Source organism: Coenobita brevimanus, chromosome 20, assembly GCF_032717465.1.
Source record: "Coenobita brevimanus isolate Jiangsu-jjx chromosome 20, ASM3271746v2, whole genome shotgun sequence".
NCBI lineage: Eukaryota > Metazoa > Arthropoda > Malacostraca > Decapoda > Coenobitidae > Coenobita > Coenobita brevimanus.
The window spans coordinates 610,817-622,114 of record NC_136973.1 but is presented as its reverse complement, the minus strand read 5'-3'; the positions used below and the strand labels follow the sequence as shown (position 1 = coordinate 622,114).

At 43.8% G+C, this 11,298-nt stretch overlaps 1 protein-coding gene across 1 annotated transcript in view; it reads left to right on the top strand.

Annotated features, from left to right (window-relative positions):
* Positions 1-637: 637 nt before the first annotated feature.
* The window catches only part of LOC145391946 (kinase suppressor of Ras 2-like), a 33,869-nt gene continuing 23,208 nt past the window's right edge, over positions 638-11,298 (top strand). The window contains exons 1-5 of the mRNA XM_080266435.1: positions 638-800; positions 6,125-6,268; positions 9,044-9,188; positions 9,956-10,411; positions 11,162-11,275. Coding sequence (XP_080122561.1) covers positions 642-800; positions 6,125-6,268; positions 9,044-9,188; positions 9,956-10,411; positions 11,162-11,275 — 1,018 coding nt within the window. The 5' untranslated portion in view covers positions 638-641. The remainder of the gene's footprint in view (positions 801-6,124; positions 6,269-9,043; positions 9,189-9,955; positions 10,412-11,161; positions 11,276-11,298) is intronic.

Genomic DNA, 11,298 nt, shown 5'->3' with positions numbered 1-11,298 from the left:
GGATGAGATGAAGGGATGGAGTGGAGAGGTATATGAGTGAGGGAGGTATGAGCTGGGAGCAGGGCAGTGAAATGGCGGGGGACAGGGCGACATGGTGCACGGAGATTTGTTTGTGACCAACCCTTATTGGATTAAGGCGTCTGGCAATAGATAGATAGATAGATAAAAAAATACTTAAGTTTATCTTTTCCACGTTTTCTTTGATAAATGCATCTCAGCTTTAAATATACAAAGCGAGATATATTTTAGGCGATAAGTCTAGATTGGACAAAATGTAATTTTAAAGTAAAGAATAAATACAAGGAATAATTAAAGGGTGGCACTAAAAGCAGGCAGAGTTTCTCCTAGAACGCAGCGACAGAGAAATGTTTGGAGGATATCCATGATGGCGGCCAGTGTAGTGGCCCCTCCGCTGTGACACTCTCAGGGCCTGGCTCACGTAGGGCAACCACCAAGCCAAGCATGAAGGGAAGACGTGGGCTGCGGCGTTTGGTCTCGTGTTCAGTTTGTATAGAAAGATAGTAAGGAAGACCATGCCGAGGAGTAGCAGGGTGGCGATGGGCGAGGGGCTGGAGGAGCAGGTGGGTGTGGGCGGGGATATGGGCGTGCAGGGCGTGAAAGTGGGCGTGCAGGGCGGGGAAATGGGCGAGCCTGGCGGGGATATGGGCCTGCAGGAGGTGATAGCGAGATGCGAGACCCACCACCAGATGATCGTCACCCAGGCAGAGCATCTAGAGCGACTGAGGTCCCAGTGTGCCACCAGCGCCCAGCTCACCCAGCAGGAGATACGTTTCTTGGAGGTAAGAGACCGAGTTTACTTTTCAGCCTACCGTAGACTATCATGCACTCCCATACCCCACCATTCCCTATCATATCTTAGCTTATTCCTTATCCTGCCATACCCCACACCCAAACTACCATACCATACCATTCATTACCATAATTCCATTCCATACCATACTGTATTTCATCCCTTATACTACCATTCCCCGCAGTCAAACAACCATACTATAGTATACCATGCTCCTTCATACCCTACCACTCCATACTACACCATGCACAGCCATACCCAACCATTTCATATAGTACCATGCACAACCATACTCTACCATTCCATACCATACTCTACCAAACGATATCATGAACTACCACACAAGACCATGCACTACCAAACCACACCATGCACTACAATACTCTACCATACTATGCATTGCCATATTCTACCATACAAGATCATACTGTACCATGAAATGGTATACTCTACCATACAAGTCCATGCACTTCCAAACCACACCATGCACTACCATAGTCTGTCTTACCATGCACAGCCATACCATACCACACCATGCACTACCATGCCCTGCCATATCATGCACCACCATACTCTACCATACCATACCATGCTCCACCATACCATGCACTACCATACCATACCATATCATGCATTACCATACTGTACCATACCATGCACTACCATACCACACCATGCACTACCATACTCTACCATATCATGCACCACCATACTCTGCCATACCATACCATGCACTGCCATACCATACCACACCATGCATTACCATACTGTACCATACCATGCACTACCATACTCTACCATACCATACTGTGTACTACCATACCATACCATGCACTACCATACTATACCATACCATACCATGTACTACCATACCATACCATGCACTGCCATACTGTACCATACCATACCATGCACTGCCATACTGTACCATACCAAACCATGCACAGCCATACCAAACCATGCACAACAATACCATACCATGCACTACCATACTCTACCATACCATACCATGTACTACCATACTCTACCATACCATGCCATGTACTACCATACTCTACCATACTATACCATATACTGCCATAGTATACCATTCAACACCATGCATTACCATTCCATACTGTATAGCCTACTGCCATACCCTACCATTCCATACCATGCTATACCATACTATACCTTACTGTCCACTGCCATAACCTACCATACCATACTATGCACTACTATACCCCACCATGCACTACCATACCCTATCATTCCATACCATACACTACCATACCCTATCATTCCATACCATACACTACCATATCCAACAGTTCTGTTCCATGCACTACCATACCCCATCATTTCATGTCATACCATACCATATCATGCAGTACCATACACTACCATACCCTGCCATTCTGTTCCATGCACTACCATAACCCACCATTCCATGCCATTCGGTACCATAACGTATGATGCACTTCCATACCCAACCATTCCATACCATCCACTTCCATACTCTGCCATTCCATACCTTGCATTACCATACCCCACCATTCCATCTTATGCACTGCCATACCCTCCCATTCCATAGCTACCATGTGCTGTCATACCCTACCATTCCATACCATGCATTACCATACCCTCCCATTGCATACCATCCAGTATCATACCCTGCCATTCCATACCATGCAGTACAATACCCTACCATTCCATATTGTTCACCACCATACCATATACTACCTTACCATACCATTCAGTACCATGCACTAACTTAACCCATGATACTTCATATTCACCAGCATCCAGGTGACCATGCAGATCTACTTGGAGGTACAGAGTTTGTTATTCAAACTACCATGTCTTACCATGCACCACCATACCATACACATCCATATCCTATCATACCATCCTTACCCCACGCTCGCCAGGATCCAATTCACCCAACAGATTCGTTTCTTGGAGGTAGCTACAGAATTTGGAACTTGAACTACCATGCCTTACGATACCATGCCTTACCATACCATACCATACCATGCCATACCATTTACTCCACTCCCAGCAGAAGTTGACTTCTTGGTGGTACAGGTCCTTTTACTTGAACTACCATAGCATACCAGTCATGACCCTGTCATACCTTACCATACACTACCATACCATACATGACCATACCATGCACTACCAGTTATGGTACCATAAACTACCATACCCTGTCATACAGGCCTACTCCACACTGAGCTCACCCTGTAGGAATTCCACATCTTGGAAGTATAAGCCCTGGTAATTGAATTGCCATACCATACCATGCACTACGTTACCGGTACCATATTATGCCATGTCTTATCGTATCATATGCTGCACCCACCAACACCCAGCTCACCCAGCAAGAGATCTTTCTTGGAGAGATGGGACTTATTACTCCAACTACAGTACCATACTCCTTGCCAGCACTGCACTGACAAGGAGCCTGCATGTGGTGGTGCTGTGAACCTTGGGGGGAACAGCTGTGGCACCCACTTGGGCACCAAACCTCATACAGTATTTCTCTGTACTGCATCATTAGAAGGACCCTGACATGACCCTGGTGAGGCGCTGTCAACCATAAGAGGATGGTGGATCTATACACAATGTATGTATTACAGTAAAGTATACTGAACTGTAGGATGATCTCACAGAAGCAGTTGCTCACCTTTGGTTGACAGGCACGCTCCCCCAGATAAACTGGGGTTAAATAACAAGAACTACCATACTTTACCATGCATTCCATACCATAACATGCCCTACCATGCCATATACTGTGCTGTCATATCCTGTTATATATATGGCTGTCCTGTCATACCATAGGCTATCTCACATTACCCTGCTACATGATACCTACAATAATCCTACTGCATCATATCCTGTCACTTTTTGGAGGTGGGTTAACTCCAAGGGGTTGTGCTCCATGTAAACCATCATACCGTACCGTACTCTACCATACCCCCACTGCTGATACCACTACCTCATACTCTCACTGATGTAGGCCTAGTCATTTGAGCATCTTGTTTTATAAATTCAGTTGAACACCAGCTGTCATCAAGGACTGACAAAATTATAAATGGTTTACTCTCACCTGACAGAAATCTTCTCCATAATGAGTACTGAGCTATTATGGATGATGAGTGGTAAACTACCGTATGTAGGTAGCTATGAAGAGATGCCACAGAAATGATGTATAGATGTAGTACCATACTGTCCAGTTCTGCCATTAAATTAGAGGTAGCTACAATATTTGACTAAAAGGGGATGAAAATCTGTCAGCCATGATCAAGTTGACATAACACTTGAGTTTTACCTCTGACCAACTTGGGATAGTAACCTTGCAATCTTTAACCCTTAGATTACAGTAATGCCCAGTGTTTTATGTAATTACTGTATGTCTGTCACCCTCGGATTACAATTATGACCAATTCATCTTGTAACTAATGTGTGTGTTTAGAAAGCATAACTATCAGAAGGGAAGTTGGGGTCAGAGTTACTTGGATTTTAGTGAGGAAATGGACAGGCCTGAGATATGATTTAATTGGGCCTTAGATACACAATTTCAAGATCTGTGGCATGCCAGTTTACCACATTAGCCATGTATCTTGTGGATCTGTTTTATTTCTCGTCTGATTCAAAACACAAAGTATTTATGATGTCTCTGTCAGCAGATAATATTTAAGGACACCTAGCTATAGTCATAATGTGAGAGTGAGACATTTGGTATATTGTGATAGTGTTATGATAGCATATTTGGAATAGACTGATAGTTTGGTCTGTTATATAGCCTTTTGTTTTGATGTGGGATAATCTCATGATAAACAAGGAGCCCAAATGCATGCAACTGTCATTAACAGGAAATAACACTTGCATCCTTAGTTTTGTTTTCGTTTTTGTTTTTGTATTCATTTTTGAAGGCTCCAACATGCTTTCATGTGTCGGCCTTGGTCATCTAATGGCGGCTCTCCATGCTGCTCGATCTCTGGCAGCTTCCCTATCTAGTCCCTTAACTCTGAGGTCACACTCAGTAACCTCGTCCCAGGTCTTTTTCAGTCTGCCTCTCACTACCCTACCCCCAACATTAACACTTCTCACTTTCTGCACCTAGTTATCATCCCCCATCCTCTCCACATGCCCAAAACATCTCAATCTACCTCTCCTCATCACAACGCCAATACACTCCAGTCCCATCCTACCTCTCAGCTCTTCCATCGCAAACCTAGCCCCCCCAGGCCTTGCACTCAAGGACGCACTGCACATCTACCTTATCATTGCCATTTCTTTATGTTTGAGCCTGCAATTATCCTCTTCCTTTACTGCCCAGGTCTCACTACCACACAGCATTACACTCTTAACATATGCTGCATACAAAGATCCTTTAGCATGGAGGGAGAACCCACTCAGTGTCAGGTGAGGCAACAGCACCCTGAACTTCTTCTAACCACTCCCACTCTAGCCACAGAACTAACTCCTGCCCCACCTCCAGCACATAACATATCTCCCAGATAACATAACTCTTCTACACACTCAAGAAACTGACCAGCAAATTCAATCCTTTCACGCCTGGCAATATCCACCTTCCCTCCCCGACACACCGCACACATGAAATCAGCATTATCTCACAGTGTACCTCTAACACCACTACATCTCTTATGCACCCACTTGTCACAAACACTAAACAAGATGGAATTACTTCCTACGCCCTTGTGACAAATCGCACATGGCCACTCTCCCTCTTCTTTGACAGTACCACCCCCAGCCCTAGATATCATCACTTTTGTTTTATCTGCATTTACTCTTAAGCCCTTGTGCCCCATACCATCTCTCCACTTCCTAAATCGTTCCTTCGCCTCCCATTCATTCTCTGCAACCAACACCAAATCATCAGGATACAACATCTCCCACTGGAGTCCATATCTTAAGTCATGGGAGAGGGCTTCAAGTACCATGATAAACAAGGGGCTCAAGACTGACCCCTGATGTACACCAGCATTCATGGAAAACTCATCACTCAAATCCCCATTCACCCTTACCTGGGTGCAAGCACCCACATACTTGGGCGTAACGACCCTAATCAGTAACTTCTTGATCCCAAGCTTTCTCATTGCCCACTTCACCACCTCTCTAGGGACTTTGTCAAAGGCCTTCTCTAAATCAACAAAAACAAAGTACAGTACAATTCCCTTTTCTTTTCTGCCAGTATAGATTGTTCTTTGCACAGTGAATGTGGCATCAGTGTTCCCTTTGCCTGGCATAAACCCAAACTGCACTTCATCAATTAGTCCAGAATGATGATTGTAATGTGTTTTGCAGGAAAAACTGGTGAAGCTGTTCAGCCTACAGCTGGTGACCAAGCACCGGCTGCCCACTGGGGTGCCGCTGCCAAATGAACTCCAGGTGTACCCTTCCCTCAAGCAGTGGCTCCAGGTGGTGGGACTCTGCAAGGAATCCATCAGTGTAAGTACTTGTGGTGACCTAGTAGGTTAAGGCTCTTCACTCCTTGAATCCAGATGACAGTGTCCTTTTTAGTTTCTTCTTCCTGCTGCCAGAGTATTTTATTCAATTTGGAAAGATCTTTGGTAGTAATTGTTGATGTCATGGCTCTAGGCTCATCTGAACATGAATCCCATGTACTGTAGGCTGAAGTTGTCTTCCTGCAGTCCACCATCCTCGACAGGGGATAGGGAATTGAGGGATGTTTGTGTAACCCAGCAGTGGAGCTGCCTGGTTATATTGGTGTCACCATTGGAAGGTATCCCTCTCCGTCACCATAACAAGGACTGCTGTACCAATATTGTATTTGGCTGTCTTGTACTTTCTCTCCTTACAGTACTGTCCTCTTCTTCTCTACCTCTTTTCTTGATGTTACTGTGTTTCACGGCCTTTATTTTCCCTTTACTAATGTCAGGCCAGACATTTGATTTCATGACATGAATAGTTTAAGGACTACCCATTGATGGTGACATTGTCTCCCTTACGCCACTTTTAAGCCAAGACTGCTTCAGCGCCAGCCTTTGTTCCATATAGCTAGCCATTTTATGGCTAATTGCTAGGTCTTTATTATTCTTTCTTTCCTTCCTATGAACTAAGTTGACATTTTGATGTACTGTAGTAAGGCTGTTTTGTGCATCTTGATAAGAGAAAAATACAGGCAAACCTTGGTTTAACGATGCAGTTAAGTAAAAACCCATCGGTAGGTGGGGTATTGTATCTCGGGATAGATTTAACATGTAAAGTATAGGGATGCGTTTTTGAGCCTTGGGTTACCCCCAAGCCAAGTTCTAAACCCATCCAAATGAGTCCAAAAAAAAAGTTTAAAGCCATTCTAAATGGTCTAGCAGCTGTAAAAGAAGCTAACCTAGACCTAAAACCAGTGCCCTTCTCACTTGTACCCAGTCAAGGTCACTGGGGAATGCGATCTCTGACTCATATTCAAACTCGGTAGCACTGTATACATCCCCCCATCAGACAGTCCCGGGACTGTTAAAGAAACATCTGTTATGCATAATAACAATGTATGAATGATGCAGATTCGTCCAAGGTACAAATTGTTGTTAAGGAGAATCGCTGATGTTTTGACGGGGAATGCGATTGATGATGCGATTGGGACAGCCTTTTCAATGGTCCCTTTTTATGTTGTTTTAGTTACAGCTCTGGTTGCTGAGCCCTTTTATTTTCTTCTCTCTTCTTTTGCAACATTTATTTAGAAATTCCTTTGTATTTTCAAAGCATTTTTCCTTGAACTGCCCGAATGTGCACACATGGTTTATCAGTGTCGCAGTTTCCATCAATGCATGAAACATTTACTCTTTAAAGCATTCATAATTATTGATATTTAAATATGTCTGGACGTTGCTACTCCTCACCTTGCCCTAAGGTGGGAAAAGAGGTCTGGATGATGATTATTATGTATTCCATGATAAGTTAGATGTTCAGTGGTCAAACACAGAATATTCTTTGGTGAGTCTCCTAGTAGTCCACACAGTTTTGTACCTTGTCTGATGGGCAAGAATCTGTACCCCAAATGACAGTGTTCACCTATGACAAACACATTCATCTAAGTCTAAAAACAGTTTATAAATTAACCTAAACACAAAATTTAAGTCTAAAATATCATCAAAATCGGAAAAAAAAAAAATAAAACCGGGGATAGGCCTTCAATAGGCAGGGTTGGGTGGTATTTCTACCCCCATCATTATTTCAGGGTATCACATCTAGGGGTACCGTAAGTCAGGGTATGCCTATAGTCAGAATGATGATAATATGTGATAAAAGAGATACAAGGTAGGGCAGTGGATGTTGGAGTGGCCCTAGTGAGAGAGGGTAGTGTTTGGAAACTCCCTGTACTGTTGTTTGCAGATGATACTGTGCTGTTAAGTGAAGATGAAAGGGAGCTGCAGGGCTTGGTGGATGAGTTTGGGAGAGTGTGTAAGAAACAGAATCTAAAGGTGAATGTAGGGAAGAGTAAAGTGATGGTCTTTGAGAGAGGTGAAGTCAGTGAATGTACAGTGAGGTTGGATGGTGAGGAAATGGAAAATGTGAATATGTTTAAGTACTTGAGTAGTGTGATGAGTAAGGATGGAAGTTTGGAGGGTGAAGTGCTTGAAAGGGTACAACAAGGAAGAAAGGCTGCTGGTTCCTTGAAAACAGTGATAAGAAACAGGGAAGTGAGCATGGAAGTGAAAAAGTTACTACATGACGGTATTGTGATACTAACTCTAACGTATGGAAGTGAAGCTTGGACATTGTTTGAAGGACACAAGTCAAGAGTGAGAGCAGTGGAAATGAGTTATTCAAGAGGAGCCTGTGGAGTCGCATGGAGAGCCATGCTGACAAATGAGGATAGAAAGGAGTGTTGTGGTGTGGATGTGGAAGTGATAGGAAGCATTAAGAGGAACACACTGAGGTGGTTTGGCCATGTTGAGAGGATGGAAGGTGAGAGACTGATGGGGAGAGTGTATGTGAGTGAGGTGGAGGGGGAAAGAGGGAGGGGGGGGCCGAGGATGAGATGGAGGGATGGAGTGGAGAGGTATATGAGAGAGGGGGGTGTGAGTTGGGAGCAGGGCAGTGAAATGGTGGGGGACAGGGCAACATGGAGGTGATTTGTTTGTGGCCACCCCGTACGGGATTAAGGCATCTGGCAATAGATAGAGAAATAGATGTATTGTGTCCTTAGATTAAAAACAGTAATCAGGATAATGATGATGATCAGATTAATTTTTTTTTGTGCAGGGATTATGCCAGCGTATTATGACCCTGGAGTCACTGTTGGAGTATCGTGAGAGTGAATTGCGCACCATCCTAGCAGAGTACGGTGCAGACCAGGGTGAGGCTCACAAGCTAGCACGTGCCATACATAACCTCAAGCGCTACACAGGTTAGTACACCCAGCATTAAACAAAGTAGTACATTCGTAGTGGTAGGTGGTGGCGACCATCATCCACTCACTTGATGTAGTGCTGCCTACTTCTTCCTTAGCCTTTATCATTATTTTTCTGTGCCTGCCCTCCTGTCTTCCTGTTTCTTCCATCTTTCCTGTCACTTCTTATTGCTTTTCTTTCCTTTACAGGTGGCTTTACATTGAGTGACAAGCCAAATGGTTTCCTGTAAGCCAAGAAACCATTTACAGTGCTGGGTGGTAACCATATAACCAAACCATACGTGCTCCCTACGTGACAACAAGTGGGTTGGTGGAGGGTTAGTGCCCCTCCCCGTAAAACAAATAACTCAGAGTCAGATGGCCTCCCTGTACGGGATTATGGTGTCTGGCAATAGATAGACAGATAGACAGTACATTCGTGTTACACAGGTTAATATGGCACACGCTCATTTTATGTCTGGCATGTGCTTTTGAAAACTGATCATACAAGGAGTTTTGCACTATAGTGATTGTTTAAGCAAGAAAAAAGATTGTATAACAAGATATCAGATACTACAACAATTGTACAAGGGAAAAACTCTGTCATAAAACAAGAGTCGAAATTTCTACTGATGGTATAAGTAAATGATTGTACTGTGTATTGAATGATATATCATTATATGTATGTTTACTGTCATGTGTTTGGAATAACTGAAGAAGGTGATTTGCTTATAGTGTATAGGGTACACTGTGTAGTGTGCTATATAATATTTATTGTGTTGCAGAGATCCAGATGCAGGGAGATGGCAGTGAGTTCAACAGCAGTGAGCTTCCTCTGTACTGGGACTCTTGGGAGCGGCCGTGCCCACCCTCACCCCGCCTCACCCATCGTGCCCGGGAGTGTCGATCCTCTGTGTCCTCCTCCGATGGGGATGGAGGCAGTAGTACGAGCCGGGAGGGGGGTGGTGGTGGGGCATGGAGTGGGGATGGGGGCAGCAGAAACAGCAGTGGTAGCAGCAGCGGGGGAGGCCGGGGCATTCCAGTCAGTCAGCGTAGTAGCGATGACTCCTCCACCCCCTCTTCCCCTCCACCCCCATACCCTATGGGGCCGCCTTCTAGTCCCGGGGGTCCATTCCACCCAGTTTCTTCTCTCACTCTTCCTGGCACAACCTCTGTCTTCTCTGAGAGGCGCTACACCCCTCCACCCACACCCAACATCATCCCCAAAGGAAAATCTTCAGGTGGGATAACATCACTATTTGAGCATACAGTTAGTCTGTTAGAAGTTTTCCCTTAATGTTGCTTCATTATTATGCTAATGATGGATTTACACATTTTCTTCACTTTACCCATAAACTATGGCTTTGATAAAGTTGTCCATTTTGCCAAAAAATTTGTTAATTTTTAAAGTTTCCACATTGAATTTTAAATGGCAGTGGGTTATGAAGAGTTTCTTTTGTTAAAAAAAAAAAGAAGGCAACATACAGTAAAGACTTTTTGTTCATGGTGAAATCTTCTTTGATAATTTGAGAACTACATACAACTTGGAAACTTTTTTCTAGCATGAAAAATGAGGCGTCGAAGTAAAGTGCGTCTAAATACGAGGAAATACTGTATTCTGTATGTTTTATTCAAGCATTTTACCATTTACAACAGTCAGTAGAATGTGGGAAATGACTGTATCTTTGAAAAATAATTACAACCTTAGTCCATAATGAACAAGGTGGAGAAATGAGTACTAGCATCTACGGTCATTGAGTAAAACAATCATGTACATATTTTTCATCATTTTACAGCCGATTCTGATATTATTCTGATTATTGGATAATTTTTTCCCTCCGATACCAATATCGATATTAATTGGCATTTGCTTGCCAATTTGCAGTACTAAGTTCTGATGAATATATATTTGTGGGGAAAAGGAATTCCCAGTGATTCCTCTTTCAGCAAGAAGTATATGGCGATGATGATTTTATTATTTTCATTTCCAGGGGATAAGAAGTTCCCAACGACACCTCCCCCAGGCAAGAAGTACCAGCTCCTAAACCCAATCCAGACACTGGGGCGATCCACCTCCCATGAATCCCAACTGGCACCCCGCTCAGATACTTCTCATGACCCCTCCCAC